The 16,752-nt window shown below is 43.1% G+C and overlaps 1 protein-coding gene across 3 annotated transcripts in view; it reads left to right on the forward strand.

Annotated features, from left to right (window-relative positions):
• The window catches only part of ADAM23 (ADAM metallopeptidase domain 23), a 148,844-nt gene that overhangs the window by 96,944 nt on the left and 35,148 nt on the right, over positions 1-16,752 (forward strand). For all 3 annotated transcript variants that reach the window (XM_084779289.1, XM_084779288.1, XM_084779287.1), the window contains exons 13-18: positions 384-474; positions 2,395-2,443; positions 4,479-4,578; positions 8,050-8,121; positions 8,718-8,807; positions 10,140-10,220. In XM_084779289.1, the coding sequence (XP_084635415.1) occupies positions 384-474; positions 2,395-2,443; positions 4,479-4,578; positions 8,050-8,121; positions 8,718-8,807; positions 10,140-10,220 (483 nt within the window). The remainder of the gene's footprint in view (positions 1-383; positions 475-2,394; positions 2,444-4,478; positions 4,579-8,049; positions 8,122-8,717; positions 8,808-10,139; positions 10,221-16,752) is intronic.

The following is a 16,752-nucleotide window of genomic DNA, read 5'->3' on the forward strand; positions in this document are numbered from 1 at the left end:
GCACCCCAAAGCCTAGTCAACTAGATCAGAACTCTGTCCAACAATGGAATGTGTCTTACCAGGTAGTTCCACTTGGTCAGTGGGAGACTTTTCTCGACATATTTGCGTTATGTTGAGTTTATCCTTAGCTAGTTCACACTGAGCTGGAAGGACAGCCTTGGTGACTTGTATTTTCTGTTCCTGTATGACAACTTCCCGTTCTGGAAGAAGCTTCTGGGGTACTGTCTCAAGGGAGAAACTATCTAAAGAGCGTACGCCATCTTTAGGCATTGTACGGCTCTACTTAGGGACTTGAAAATGATAGTGATAACAATTAAGGAATAATAACTGGCTTTGTGCACTCTCTCAAATGTTTCCCACACACTTTCAACTCTGAAAACCAGTATGGTCTTCCAATGGCAGTGGCACAAGTATTATCACAAAGCCTGGCGCAAAACCTTGGGATCCAGTGGGAACCTTCTAGCAGGAAGCCAAGTACGTACAGTGACCTTTTCTATTCTGTTTCTGTAATGCATGTCCGTTCATTGGGAATGTTTCCTTCTTAAGTCGCCATGGTTTAATTACAGTTTATCTCATCCCTTTAAAAAAAAAAAAGTCTTGAGCATCTTGAGATAATTATTAGGCTCTTTGGAGGAAAGACATTTCTCTTTCAAAAATCCATAAGTTCATACCTGGTCAGTTCTTTCTTACACTGAGGATGTTGAGACAAGGTGGGATGCTGGTAATACTAACATGTGCCTCTGAGTTTTAACCATTTGAGCATAGACACAAAATGCCAGGTACAGCTTAGTGGAAAATGTATCAACGATGCAATGCACTGGCAAGGAGCTGAGCTCTAGAGCAGACAAGGTGCTTATATTTACATGCTAACCACACTTACCCACAAAGTCACAGGCAGAAAGCGAGCCCCCTGCCTCTCCTTGGCAATGCCTGCCACTGGCCCGTTCAGCCTGGGATGGGGAGGAGAAGGACATAATTGTCCTCTGGTGCAGAAATAGGTCCAAGTTGGGGGGGGGGCTCATCCATGACCCCTGAACCCAGCACCAAAGTAAGACAAATGACTATGATGTCACTGTTTCCATTGATCAGATGAGAGAAGGAAGGAAAGAAGAAACTGATCGAGGGGGTGGAGTATTGAGGGACCATCAGAGATTTAGGAGCCCTTGGAACCCCCTGATTCCTTCTGAAGTCAGGATAATCTCCAACCTGAATTACAATCTCCTTTGTGCTAGCGCACAGGACTCAGATATAATCTTGGCACATTTGTGTGTGTGGTAGAAGGCAAAGCATCACAGTAGGGCCTTGTGGAGAAAGAGAGCAGCAGATTCACCCATTGTTCATTTAAGGAAAAAATAACCCGAAATCCTCATCCTCTTATAATCGTGAGAGCTAGGAGTGAAAAAAAAAACACCTCTCTTCCTACCAAGGCCTTCCCAGAGAAGAAAAGAAAAATGCACTATCTTGTATGCTGTCCTCCATGTGACTAACATGTACTACTGTGGAGAAGTGGAGCGACATGCATAGCTATGCTCTTGAGTCCCTTTATGGCTACATTAATGGCCAAGCACATCATCCTGACAGGCACCTAGCAACACCTCTATAAATTTCCGTTTACTAATACCTTCCTCAGCGCACTTGCTTTCTTAGGGAAGTGGCCACCCCACATCCACGTTCCAGAAGCTGACCCAGACAGCTCCGAATCAGGCAGGAGAATCACCCGGGCTCGGTAACTGAGTTGAAAATCCAGGAGGCCAGTGCTGGGGTCAGCTGAGAGATGTTATCGGATTGGATGGTGCAGTAGCTCTCCATGGGATTGCTCTCCACGTCTCTGGCTGATCCTAGCACTGACCCCAGCAAGTTGAATTCCCTTCTCTAACTACTTCGTGTCTGAAGGACTTTGGTGACATTGCCCTGTATTTACACAGATGGTAGGGGAGTGTCATATGTGTGAAACCCAGAGCCACGCCCGGAGATAGGCAGAGAGATATTGCTTCTGCTTTAAAAGCAGAAGCCCAGCCTTGCTCCCCATTGCCCCAGAGCTGAGCGGCTTCTTTATGGGGCTCTCTCCTAGAGTAGAAGCTAGGCTACAAGTCAGCGTTTTGTAGAAACAAAACCACGGGCTAAAAAGCCCACAGTACTTCTAACGAAACACTGGGTTGTAGGCATCTAACTGAGGTATCTGAGTTACAGGAATGAGGAGAGGCCCGAGGGTTTTCTTCCCCCTTTAGGGAGCAGAAGGAACCACAGATTTAAGGGAAATAGACGAGGCTTGACTTCCTGTATTTCTCAGACATAGAATTGATATTGAGGAGGTTTTGCAGGAGCGGGTGCAAACCGAACCTGTGACTTTGTTTTCCTCCCTCCCCTTTGTTGCTCCTGCTACGCTGCGGCTAGAATGCGAGTGCATAGAATCCTGGGGCGGCTGCATCATGGAAGAAACCGGGTGAGTCCGCCATTACTCTTGCACGTGAGGCATGCCTGTCGCAAAAATTGCTGCATATATAATAATTAGAGACACCGTCTCTCAGGTATTGGTCTTTTAGGCTAAGTACTTAGTATAAATCCAATAATTAATTGACTGATATTTTAAAACTGACAGTGCTAATTCACTTTATATTTTAATTTTTAATTTAAGGTTGGGGGGGGGGAAGTGAAATGTATTAGCTACTTCTGTTTATTAACCCTTACAGGAACCACATGACTAAAAGCTTCTGCATTTAGCAGAGGCATTAATCTTTTAATATACTTAGAATAAAAGCAGATGGCCCACCTGAAGCAGCCGGTGGAAATCAATTCAGTCATCCATTTACGTTTTTAGGAACTTATAAGTGTACGTTTATGGTAATAAATTTGTAGTAAACCGTTTATAGAGTCAACAGAGCTTTTCTTTTTAATTAATTCAGTTATAATGCTTGAACAAAAGAGTCATCAAGTGGTAGACAATCAACATTAATTCACTTGTGTTTCCTTGGTGGGCACTTTGTGCAACAGGGCCAGCTGTTCCATAGCACCAGTGAGCTGAGCCCTGGAACCACTCCTGGGTCCACGGGACTCCTGCACCATGCAGGCCATCGCCACCAGGCCTCCGAAGCTGTAACCCGCCCTTAGCAGCAGGGAGAGGTGTCTCTCCTACTGTCTTTGCTCAGGCCTGATACCTATACATTGGTGATTTCGGGTCCTACCATTGTTCTGCACTGGTTGCCCTAGGTCGCATCTCCTTCCATAGGGCCCTTTCTTCTTCCTTCTTCCATGAGATCCCCGAGAGGAGAAAGTCTGTGCAGTCAGTCGTTACCCCTGAGACTTCAGAGCACATTCCTAGAAATGCAGCCTAAGCCTGGATGCTTGCCTTTCCCGGCCACTTGGGCTCCCGAGTTGAGCCTCAATGATGACACAGGCTTGATGACTGCCATAGCAAACAGTGCCGTTTACAATGTTGGTTTTTGTATGGCAATATTATTGTCTTTTAAACTGTCAATTCCTAAATGAGTTTTGGATTGAATACTCATAGGGTGGAATAAACTATTTGAAGTTACTGTATATTTTCCTCAAACATATATCTGATATACTTCTCATAAGATAGCGCTGTCAAGAGAGGTGAGTTTTAATTTTACGAGTGCCCTCATGCAACAGAACACACAAAACACTGTATTATATGCTTGAATGGACTATTGCAGACATTCCCAAGGAATCATTGTGTATGATTTGGCTTGACCTTGACGTGTGTATGGTATCCCCCTGTGTACTGACATGGGGGTCTTAACTTGATTGAATAAATCACAGAGAGGTTCATTTTTTATTCATGCTAAATCATGAATATTGCTCAATAATTGTATTTGAGATGAAGAATAAAGAGCCATTGCTCATGGGGGCGTTCCTTAATTCTTTTTTGCTGTGGGCATACACACTGATAACATATGCATGTATGACCCAGCACATTCTTCAGGGCTTCCTCATTTATTTACAGTTTGGGTTGCTGAAGCCCGAGTAACATTGCCTTTAATAAACTGGCCCTCCCAACTCCCTCTGCAAGAGAAAACAAAAAGCAAAAAAACAAAAAGCAAAACAAAAACCAAGGTCTGGTAGGCAGCTGAACCTTTTTTTACTCAGACCCGGGTTTAAAAAAAAAAATTAGAAGATTGCCTTTGTTGAGACATAGTAAATAAAAATAATCAAACTTGAAAACCTAGCCTTGATTTAAGGGTTTGTAGCAAACCTTTCAAGCGATGTGTTCCAAGACATGGCAGTCAGGAGGCTTGGTAGCTGGGGAGTAACCAAGCCCCTAGTTCTGTGGTGTTTTCTTTTCTTTTTTTTTCTTTCTTCTACAGACCCCATGAACATAGCCATCTGGACCCAAGCATCTTGTCAATATTCGTGTAGATTCATCTACATCCAGGATGAACATTCAGCGCTTTTCAATTTCCCTCTCTGTTGGTTGCTTTTGTTAAATCGTTTGCCTAACTGATTCCTTGTTTCTTCAGGGTATCCCACTCTCGAAAATTCTCCAAGTGCAGCATTTTGGAGTATAGAGACTTTTTACAGAGAGGAGGCGGAGCCTGTCTTTTCAACAGGCCAACAAAGGTTGGTAACTGATTTCTCCAATAGTAAGAATGTGCCAAACCTCAGAGATTTTTTTTTTCTCTCAGAAAGCGAGTCTCTTGTCAGACACTTCAATATATTGCTATAAGCAATCTGCCTTCCTCAGCTGCCCAAGTGCTGGAATACTTACAGGTAGGAGCTGCTACACCCGTTATGGAAAGACGTTCAGCTCTGGCGAGTCTCCGAATGCTGAAGGCTGAGTGGAAGATCAAATTGGGGATCAGTGTTCAGTGGTCTCTTGCACTGCGACCCCCCCAAAATGCAGAAATCCTCCAACACTTTATGTTAGTGTTTTTACCTTTCTGCTAAGAGGTAGGGAATTAGATAGAAAAGAACTTTTACTTAAATTCATTTTTTGCTAACAATCTCATTTAACCTTGACATCCTTTCTGCAGACTTAGTTTCCCTCTGCTCCTGAGAGTTTTATCTACCCCAGTTCTTCCACTTTCTGGAGTGATCTGGTCCTAGGCAGAGAGCAGTACTGATGTCAGCCAACCACAAAGTGGTCTTGGTCTAACATTTGCAGATTCCATAAACACCACGAGCATTTCTACTACATAGTCCCCTTCCCCTGGCAGCCCAATACTGTCACTGGCATTTCATAGGAGTATGTATAAACGAGACTGCAGTTCCTCAGGCACAAATTAAAAAAAAATCCTATACATTTCCAGAAGAGATTTTTAGGAGTTTTCATAAAATACATTTGACAGTAAAACTCCTAAAATTTGAAAATCTTCATTTGGTCCTCATGATGTAAATATTTATGTCTTGCGGTGGAAGCGTGAAATTGTTTGATTATAAGATGTCCGCCAGTCCCCTTGACATAGAGCATGGCCAGGCACCATACTTTCCTAAAGTTCAGCAGAGGCCGACTTCTCAAACTGACAGGCTGAGGCCTTTGCACAAGGCCCTGTGCTTTAATAAGAGCGTGTCCGGAAATGAAGCAGGCCAGAAGTTGAAAAGACACTATCGGCGCTATTAGCAGATGGTACCAGGATTTGAACATGGGAAAGTTCATTTTTCCTTTAGAATACACCTCATGTCTCAAATAGAGTTTATCTGTATAGAAAATGTTCAGTACTCTGCAAATTTAAAGAGTGGCAATATTGTGTTGACCTTTTCTTTAAAAATCAAAAACAAACAAAAAACCCCACAAAAACAAAAAAACCAGTGACTAAGGCAGGCAACCGCTAGACTAATTTATTCCATACTCACAGCCGAGGATACAGCTGGGGTCATGGGATGGAAGTTTGGGACCTGACACCCCTGTGAAATCTCACAAAAGTAAAACCCCGGTGAGTCTCAGAAGAATGGAGACTTTTAAAGTGACTTCACACCATTAAATAGGCTGGTGGCCTTTCCTGGCCGTGACCTCCGGACAAAGAAACTAGAAGGCTTCCAGGCATCTGAGATGAGTGAGATTTGTGACAAAGAACGAATGTGGCAGTTTTGACTTGCCCAGCGCATGGTTAGTGTTACCCTGCCCTGCAGCTGCTGGCTAATTGTAAGCACCGTGCTTGAGGGAACAGCACTCTCTTGTTCCGAGAGGTTAAGGTTTCTGTGTATACACAAAGATCCATCATTTTATTTCTCAGATTACCTGTGAGCAGGAAGAAAATTATCCCCGGTAACTTGGGAATGGCACACACGCACACACACACACACACACACACACACACACACACACACACACTAACTTTGTTAACATATTCAATTTCAGAAGTTAGATACAGGATGATTTCTCTTTTTAAACTACAAATTACACTGATTAAAAAAAGAAGGCCCCGCAGATTCCACTAGGATTGTTTATGTGTATATGTCAAAGAACTATTTTTCTTCCTCCCTAGTGTTCTTCGTCGGTGACTATATGCACAGGCATGTGCTGCTTGTCATTTTCAGTGTACGTGCACATTTCCTGGCCTTTAGGAATCTGCCCAGTTGCTGTGATTTCCGTCTGGTTTGAGATGGTGACCCATCTCAGGAAGGGGAAAGAACCCAAGCACGGAAGGATGGGAAGCCTTGGTACCAAGTGTTGGTCATCTCTTAGCTGCCCTGCCCCTTTCTGTTTTCTCCTGCCTGCTAATCAAAGTAGAATGGAGATTAGTACTGTTGAGTCCCATCCAACTCTGCTGCAAGGTTTCCTCGCTTCTTCTACTAGTTCCTTCCTGGAAGAAGTAAAAGCAGGTCTCTCTTGAGTAGGCTCAGTGGACGATGACTGTTACCCAATGTGTATGCCTGCCGGGGACAAGCTCTTTCTCTCTTGCTCGTGGCTCTGAGCTTCTGGGTTCCTATTTTGGTCCCTGCTCCTTCTACAACACACACCTAGAAGTGGTAATTTGTACCCAGAGAAATCCTGTTCCAGCCAAAAGGATATAGACACGTTTGTCATAAGTAAGTGACTAGTCCAACGGTCTGTATACAATATTTTTTTTTTATCCAGAACCAAGTTTATGGCACCACTGGGGGAATATTCTAGAAGGTCACCTCTGCTATGACTGTAGCAATGACTGAGAGATTTCTAGATATTCATCCACTCTCTATACATTAACTTAATTTACTTAATTTTTTTTCTTTATGAAACTAAATTGGGCATTAAGAGCTTGAGTATTTGCACACAGTGAACTTACTGAAATTCTAAAGTTACTGGATTAACTTTCTTTTCTACTAACAGATAAGTCAAGCAATGCAGTGGTGGGGCTTTGTGCCAGACAATGCAGGTTTCTTTTCAGCGAGTGTGATGGATTTGAATCTCTGGCAACACTGTTCTAAGGCTTATTGCCATTTCCTTAGTTGCATCTCTCACGTTTGGTTTTGACTGAACATATTTATCTTTCTGACAGTTTTGATGTCATCTGAACTGCCTTTAGTCAAGTCAGCAAATTAGATATCTGTATGTCTTATAACTAATACATTTTAGCTCCATTAGAAAACTTAGGAAATGATCTATTTCTCCTGACAGCTCAGTTCCATAAAGAGTCACTCTTGTGTTCGAGGCTGTCTCTCAGGACCCCACCAAGGAAATCCCCAGAGACACTACCCCCTTTTTAAAAACATGTTTGTAAGAGTGTTATTAATAAGTGAATATTATTTCTCACACAGACACCATATATAAGATACATAATAAACCAGGGTCTGGAAGGATGGCTCAGTAGTTGAGACAACGTGCTGTTCTTTCAGGGGACTGGAGTTTAGTTCCTTGTCTAAGGTTGGGCAGCTCACAACTGCTTGTAACTCCAGCTGCAGGTGATCCAGTGTTCTTTTCTGGCCTCTGCAGCTATGCACATGTCTGTGTGCACGCACTTATGTAGCTACACACATACACCTAAATAAGAATATAAAATAATAACAAACCGTAGAAGAACACTACGGCATATGTAGTAGCTATATATGCGGCCAGGTTGTTGTGCGGCTTTTCTTTGATAAACTGAAATGCTTTTCTCCAATCTCTTTCAGCTGTTTGAGCCCACAGAATGTGGCAATGGATATGTAGAGGCCGGGGAGGAATGTGATTGCGGTTTCCATGTGGTAGGTGTTAAGACGCTGTCTCTACTTTTAGTGCATTTCAGCCTCTGAGCTCACAGGAACAGCGGTAGTCATCAGCCATCATTCATCACAGGGTCACTGCCTCCTCCTCCTCCTTTTTCCTGATCGCTATGATCAATGCTTCGCTCCCACTCAGACACGTAAGAATTAGTCATGTTGTTGTTACAGCCTTGTCTGAAGAGCCTAATGGATTGTTCTAATCAAAAGCCTGACCTTTAAAAAGTTAATTTAGAGCTCATATTCATCTCAGGCACCTTCTGCGGAATCATGAGCGTTTTCCCAAGGCTGCGCGTTATTATTTTTTTCCCCCTTTTAAAAACAAAATGCGGGTATTACGAACATGGTACGTTACAGAGGCATGTGAGTGGGTGCCTGCTAATGAGTAATCAGACTCATGGGAGATCGGCCTGCTGAGAAATGTGGGCAGGAGTCGTCATCATTTAAAGTGATTGATTTTTCTAAAATGTTAGCGAACCGTTTCTAGAACTCTTGCCGTCTGATGCATAAGCTACACGTGGAGGGAATGCCGAATGGGCAGTGGCGGGTTCCTGACTTGCTTACAAGAGTGTTTTCTCTAGGAGTGCTATGGAGTTTGCTGCAAGAAATGCTCGCTGTCCAACGGGGCCCACTGCAGTGACGGCCCCTGCTGCAACAACACCTCATGTCTTGTGAGTCCCCTGGAAGTTTCATCTTTCTACTTGCTCACTGGCAAATTAGCTAGCCGTCTCAGGATGCCTGCTGAGCTTTTGAGCGGCTTGATACACGTTTGTGCATGCTAGCTCAGCGATATTGGCAATTCTGTGGAACTTCTGTGGGCCACGGTGTGCGTCTCTTCTGTCATTCACTCTTTACTGTCCTAAGCCTCCTAGGCCTCCTCTAGAGGATGGGCCCGCACAGCGTCCAACCTAAACAAGCTGCCCTGTTAGCACAGACGAACAGGTTAAGTGATCAGGACAGAAGAGGGACCATTCTGTTGGGGTTTGAAATGACAACCTATTTCTAACAGTCACATTTGAAAACGTACCCTAATTTGCTTTAGACACACAGTATAAGACCAAGTGCTTCTGTCTCTCATTTGGCTTTTTGAATCTTTTGCAAAGTCAAAGAAATCCAGGTGAGGAAGTATATACATACGTTCACATGTATGTTTGTGTGTGTATACGTGTTTGCATGTGTGCCTGTGTGTGCGTGTATGTGTGTGTGTGTGTGTGTGTGTGTGTGTGTGTGTGTGTGTATGTGGAGTCTGCCACCCAAAGTGACAGCCTGTTCCTTTTGCAAAGTCCTGTTAACATTCTTTTTTTTTCTCATATGTCAGATCCATGACATTTCAGGTAACTATAAAATCATGTGATTTTTTAAAAACTTTTTTCAGTACCAGGGAGGTTCCACATCGCAATATTCTAGGAGATTTCAGCTTAGTCTGTGCTTGCTTCACACTGTCTAACAGATGATAACTTGCTTGAGACTAGTGAGACTTCGTGTTTTGCGCATCCAGAAAAACAAAACGTTTTGCTCATCCTAGGCAGTCATGGATGCCTAGGTGATTTATATGAATTCATGGTAATTTTGTTGTACGTACTTATCTAAAGCAAGGTTAATACCTTGCTAATGGACAGATTAACCCTGCAGAGAAATCTTCAATTTTAATGGTGGGTTTTTTTGTCCCTTTGTGTTAAGATGAGCCAGTGTTTCTTCTTTACATGAATTTCATGACGTTGTTTTCTTACCTCAGTACTACAGACAGTGGGTTTTGCCGTCTGTACACTGAGTGCCTCTTTGATGCTCATCCTCAGTGTAAGATGAGCACCTGGATCTCATGTCTACCATGCAGTGATTTTGCAAATTGTGAAGCAAAGTGCTGCACGGGAATGCACAGGCTTGCTGGTGAACGTAACAGTGGTGGCTTGGCGGGGCACCAGTTCACACTGGCTCCTAGTGGCACTGGTGAATGGTGGGGTACCAGTTAACACTGACTCCTAACGTTGGGCCTTGATTTGTAGTTTCAGTCACGAGGCTATGAATGTCGGGATGCTGTAAACAGCTGTGATATCACTGAATACTGCACTGGAGACTCCGGCCAGGTATGGGAAACCTCATGTTAGCTCCTGCACTGTGCAGTACATGCTTTAATGTGTGGACCTGGTTTTGGTTTATTTATTAGATTTGTTTTCTAGATATTTCTAGCTCTCTACCAAACTGTTACTTCAGGAAGTTTGGTATAGTATTTTGGGATTTTCATATCTCCCTCCCTCCTTCCCTCCCTCCCTCCCTCCCTCCCTCCCTCCCCCCCCCTCTCAATTCCCCTTTCAGAAGTATCTTTAGATGATTTATACTCAACTCATAAGCTTTTTCCCCCCTTAGGCTCCCACATCTTTCATGCTCTTTTCAAAATTCTTTTTTTTCTTTTTCTTTTTTTAAAAATTAATTTATTCATATTACATCTCAGTTGTTAGCCCATCCCATGTATCCTCCCATTCCTCCTTTCCTCCCCCTTCCCTATGTCTGTGACTGAGGGGGACATCCTCCCCCTATGTATGCTCATAGGGTATCAAGTCTCTCCTTGGTGACCTATTATCTTTCCTCTGAGTGCCACCAGGCATCTCCATCCAAGGGACATGTTCAAATATGGGGCACCAGAGTTTGTGTGAAAGTTAGATCTCCTTCTCCACTCAACAGTGGAGAATATCCATCGGCTAGTCCGGGTAGGGGTTCAAGGTTTACTGCCTATTTTTTCCTTGGCTGTTGCCACAGTTTGCGGAGGACCCCAGGGCCCAGACTCTCCTGTAGTTTTCCAGGACCCGCTGGATCCTTCTATTTCCTCTTTCTCCCAGGCTTCTCACACCTAAAGTCTCAATAGGATATCCTCCCTTCTTACCCACTATCCTGGTAGGTACAGTTTTTCATGGGGACATACCCCTTGGACTAGTGTCTCGATATAAGTGAGTATATACCATTTAGCTCTTTTTGCTTCTGTGTGAACTCACTCATTATGACAATTTCTAGTTCAATCCATTTGTCCACAAATTTTGGAAATTCCTTGTTTTTAATAGCTGAGTAGTATTCCACAGTGTAAATGTACCACAGTTTCTTTATCCATTCTTCTATTGAGGGGCATGTAGGTTGTTTCCAAGTTCTGGCTATTATGAATAAGGCAGCTATGAACATGGTTGAGCATATATCCCTGTTGTGTGGTAGTGCATCCTCTGGGTATATTCCAAGGAGTGGAATAGCTGGGTCTTGAGGAAGCCCTATTCCCATTTTTCTGAGAGAGCACCAGATAGCTTTCCAAAGTGGTTGTACTAGTTTGCATTCCCACCAGCAATGCAGGAGTGTTCCTCTTTCTCCACACCCTCGCCAGCATGAGGTGTCAGTTGAGTTATTGATCTTAGCCATTCTGATGGGTGTAAGATGGAATCTCAGTGCCTACAAAATATTTTGAAGATATTGAAAGAACAATTCTCAACTTCATATGGAGAAACAAAAAGCCCAGAATAGCAAAAACAATCCTATACAATAAAAGATCCTCTGGAGGAATCTCCATACCTGATCTCAAGTTGTACTATAGAGCAATAGTAATTAAAACAGCATGGTACTGGCACAGCAATAGGCTAGTGGATCAATGGAATCGAACTGAAGACCCAGAGATGAATCCACACACATTTGCTCACTTGATTTTCGACAAAGAAGCCAAATCCATTTAATGGAAAAACGACAGCATCTTCAACAAATGGTGCTGGTCTAACTGGATGTCTACATGTAGAAAAATGCAATTAGACCCCTATTTGTTACCATGCACAAACTCAAGTCCAAGTGGATTAAAGACCTCAACCTAAAACCACAGACATTAACCCAGTTAGAGGAAAAAGTGGGGAAGAGTCTGGAACTCATAGGCACAGGAGACAACTTCCTGAACAGAACACCAACAGCCCAGGTCTTAACATCAACAATTAATAAATGGGACCTCATGAGGCTGAGAAGCTTCTGTAAGGCAGGTGACACTGTCAAGAGAACAAAGCGACAGCCTACAGACTGGGAAAAGATCTTCACCAACTCTTCATCTGACAAATGTGTAATATCCAAAATATATAAAGAACTCAAGAAATTAAACACCACCAAACCAAATAACCCAATAGAGGAATGGGGCTCAGAACTAAACAGAGAATTCTCAACAGAGGAATATCAAATGGCTGAGAAACACTTAAAGAAATGCTCGACCTCCTTAGTCAAAATTCTTGAACAATTTTTTAAAAACAAATTTTGGAAGGGAACTAACATAAGAGCCTGGGAGCAAGCAGGACTACTGTGGCTGGGAGCAGGAGGGCCAGGTTTCTAAGTCTCTGTCGTTTCCCCTGTGCCTCGTCCCTTCCTCTCAGCCTCTGTGCTTTGGCATGGTTTTGGTCCATTAAAATGATTATGATATCGCAATTAATATTGACTTCTTGACTTCCTCGTTGTATAATCTTTACGCCTTTTATTTATAGCATGTTGTTTTATATCCTTATTTGCCATCCAAATGAACATCTGTTGAGTTACTTGCCAAGTACTGCTGTAAATGCCAGAATCGGGAAGGGGGCACGATTGTTGAGGCCTTCCTCTAGTGAAACTTAGGTTCTGTTGTGTATAGAGAGGCAAATAAGTTAGATACATATGTATATAAACACATATATACACATATGTACATACATATGTGCGTCTACATATATATGTATATAGCATGTGTGTGTGTACATACAGGTATGTATGTATGCATATGTATGCACACACACATATATGATAAAATAAGGTGCTGTGGGAAGAAGACTGTAGTGGGGTGTTAGGTTGGAACAATCCGGTGGTCCTTCCTTCTCGGAGGGGATGGCATTGAAGTAGCCGTGGAAGGAGTTAGTTTACAAACAGCAAGTTAGAGGCGTGCCTTCTTCAGGAAGTGCAGTGAGAGCGGGCAGAACTGGGGGAGAGGAGAAGTGCCCGAGGCTGTCCTGTTCTGCCAGGTGGGACCTGTACGCCACAGTAAGGACTTGGCATTTCATTTGATTTATTTTCTTTCCTATGTGTCTTCAGAAGGTTTTCCCCCCCATGATAATGTGTTGGTTTATGATTGTGTAATGCAAATTTAACAGTTTTTACCTAGAGATTACTCATTAGATTTCAGTGGTTTTTCACTGTCTTATCAGTACCGAAGTGAAGACTTCTGTGCACTTGGAGGAATACTTGTCCTGTGGGGTTATCTCTGGAGGATAAGTTCCCAGGGCTGCAAGGAGTAGTGGCTCCCACTGGGGTCACAGTACATGTAGTACAGCTTGAAGTCAAATGACCATGCTATAAAAATGAAAATGACCAATTCGAGTTATAGCCTTCACTCGATGCAAGGCCCGTGTGTGTCTTCTAAAAGATCTTGGTTCAAACCGTAGCAGCAGGTGACTGACACAGTTGGTCCCAGTGTGGTTTCCGTGCGGAGAGGCAGGCTCTTCCCCAGTGGATAGCATGAAGAAGCGGTGGAGAGCGCCGGCTTCCCAGCCACACTCCACTCTGCGGCTCAGAAGGTCTAATTAATCTTCACCTACGTATCAACCCATCCATCCAGGAGAGGGAAAGCAGAGTGATTGGCTCTGCACTGAGTTTCTGGAAGGGAGCATGAGAAGAGAGAAAGAAAAGATGTCAATTTACCTTTAGAAAGGTCTGTGTATATTTCCCATGGCTCTGTTAATGGTACAGCACATGGAAAGATGACCTGACTGGTTATTTACCTGTGTGTCCCTCTTGTATATCTGTTCCTCATATTTAGTTATGTAAACAGAGTCCTTTACAATTTTACTACATAGAGACAGAGTACAAGAATCACAAATTCTCTCTCTCTCGCAAGTGTAACAATTCTAATATACCATTTGACTGGGCTGTTAGTTATATAGAATAGTATTATATTTTTCTAACTGCAATATACGTTCTTGGCTTTCATGTTCAGTCTTTTTTAGAAGCATAGATTTCCGTTTCAATGGTAACTCCCGATTTGCCTTGGAGACTCTTCTGGAAATCAGGCTTTTAAAATGGGGCCATTGAGGCTGGGGAGGTGGCTCAGTGAATAAAGCCCTTGCTGTGCAGGCCCGAAGACTTGGGTTTAGGCCCCCAACACCGCCATGAAAACCAGATGCCTGTAATCTCAGCATGGGAGGCAGGGACCAGAGAATCCTTTCCTTGGGCAACCGGACTAGTTAATTGGTGAGTCCTGGTCCAGTGAGAGACCCTGTGGGGAGAGTATAAGATGTGCAGTCTTAACCCCTTATACAGGCACATGTGGGTCACGGTATACACACACTTGCACACATATCACACACACACACACACACACACACACACACACACACACACACAGTACTCATATATACCGTATACTCACACATACACAAAAGTAAAATAAAATAGGGGCTCTTCCCTTAACCTATTTTATTGTCTAAGAAATGCGATTGTTTTTCTTTTACTTCTTTGGTTAAAGTCGTACTGTTAATCTTTCAGTGGCAATTAGAATATACTGCTGTTTTATTGATAATTTAAAAATATGATCCTGAGAATAAACCTAAAGTAGGTATTTGAAGTAGAGAAGGATATAAAAGCCATAACAGTTTTCGTTAATTGCTGAAGAGACAGTGAAGTTTGAATTTACTGATACCCAGAGTTTTTATGAGACCAGAGTCTCTGCACCCCGAGGACCACGATCTCCATGCCTTCAATATACTCTTGTCTTTTTTTTTAACTTCATGTTTTTAGTTAATCTTTATATCAGCATTTATTGATGTCGCTGAACTTGTTTTTGTTTTCGTTTTCAAAAACACAACAAAATAAAACATAATAAGATAAAACAGCTTGGTGGTGGTGGTGCACGCCTTTAATCCCAGCATTTGGGAGGCGGATGCAGGCAGATCTCTGTGAGTTCAAGGCTAGCCTGGTCTACAAAGAGAGTCCAGGACAGTCAGGGCTCTTCTGTTAGACAGAGAAACCCTGTCTCAAAAAACAAACAAAACAAAACAAAACAACAACAACAACATGAAAACCAAAACGAACCAACCAAACAAAAAGATAAAACAAAAACCATTATATTGAAGTTGGACAAGCCAAGCCAACAGGAAAATAGAAGAGCTCCAAGAGAAAGCACAAGAATCAGAGACCTACTTGTTTGCACATTTAGGAGTCCTGTTGTGGTACTAAACTGAAAGTTATGGCGTCCATGCGGAGGGCTGGGCCAGGTGCAGACCCACGCAGGCCCTGTGCTTGCTGCTCCAGTCTCTGTGAGTCCACATGAGCTTTGCGCAGTTGATTTAGAGGGTGCCATTTTCCAGATGCCTTCTGTCCCCTCTCTCTGCCCCACTCCTTCTACATCCTCTTCCACAGGGTCCTCTGGACTCTGAGGGGACAGATTTGATGGGAACATATCGTTTAGAGCTGTGTTGAACTCTTTTTTTTTTTATTGCAGTTTATGACAGAATAATCAATGCTTAGAGTAGCTGAAAGAAATCCTTGGCAAACAATGCCACGTAGAAAATATACCTGAAAGCTGTGAAAACGGTCTCTGCAAGCACTAGTAATTAATGGGGCTATTCTACAATTTAAGATAAGCACCACTGAGACCACTTCAGGCGAATCTTCCTTTATGGCCTCCCAGGTGGACCAGGGATGCAGCAGTGTTCAGAGACTCCAGAGCTCCACTTCGAGAGCAGAATGCCCAGACTTGCCCCTGGTCTGAGCATCCTTAGAGGATGTCAGACCATCTGGGCAATTTCCCCATTAAACATTGCAGTGATAAGCAACTGGCCTTAATGGTTTCTCTTTGTTTTGTTTGTTTGTTTTGTTTTTGAGGCTTAAAAAAATTTTTTTTCAGCACAGGCTGCCCATCCTCCTGACAGCCTCCTGACAATTGGGATTCCAAGTGTCTCAGTTGTTTTCTTATAGCTGTGACAAGCGCCACGACTAAAGCAACTTATAAAAGAGTCAAACAGTTTTACCAGCTGGGGACCAAGTATTCAAATATATGCGCCCACAGGGGGCATTTTCATTTAGATAGCCACAGCAGGTGTGCACCTGTCTAACAACTGGCGTCTTTTTTGTTTCTTGTTTTTTTAAAGCCTAAACTAAAACCAGATTGAGTAGAAGTTGTGGCACATGTTGCTGTGACATGTTTATAATGAGAACTGTTTGTTTGCTTTTTGTTTTTGTTTTTGTCAGTAAAGCATTCTCCTAGTTTTTTTTTTTCCTTCTTAAGACATCACAAAAGCAGCATGCCTCTTTGAGATGTGTTCCCCCCCAGATGTGTCCCCCCCCCAACCCCTCCACTCCACCCCCACTCCATTTCTATTTACTGTGGTTGTACTGGTTTTAGGGAAAGCAAGTAATTTATGATGGTTGATAATGAGATAATGATCTCATTCTGGGGGAATTCAGAAAGATGGAAGAGGCGGCAGGGATGTCTGCTTTTTGTGCAATTTGTCTAGTGTCAATCAGCGCACCCCTGGGATGCTCGGCACCAGGTAGAGTGAAAAGCTATGGTGAATAAAGCCAAAGGGGGCTCCAGCCTTTAGGACGAGGCAGAGCTGACATTTTATTGCCGTGTCCTATAATGTGTCACTG

Source organism: Acomys minous, assembly GCF_964271855.1.
Source record: "Acomys minous genome assembly, chromosome: 4".
In the NCBI taxonomy this organism is placed as follows: domain Eukaryota; kingdom Metazoa; phylum Chordata; class Mammalia; order Rodentia; family Muridae; genus Acomys; species Acomys minous.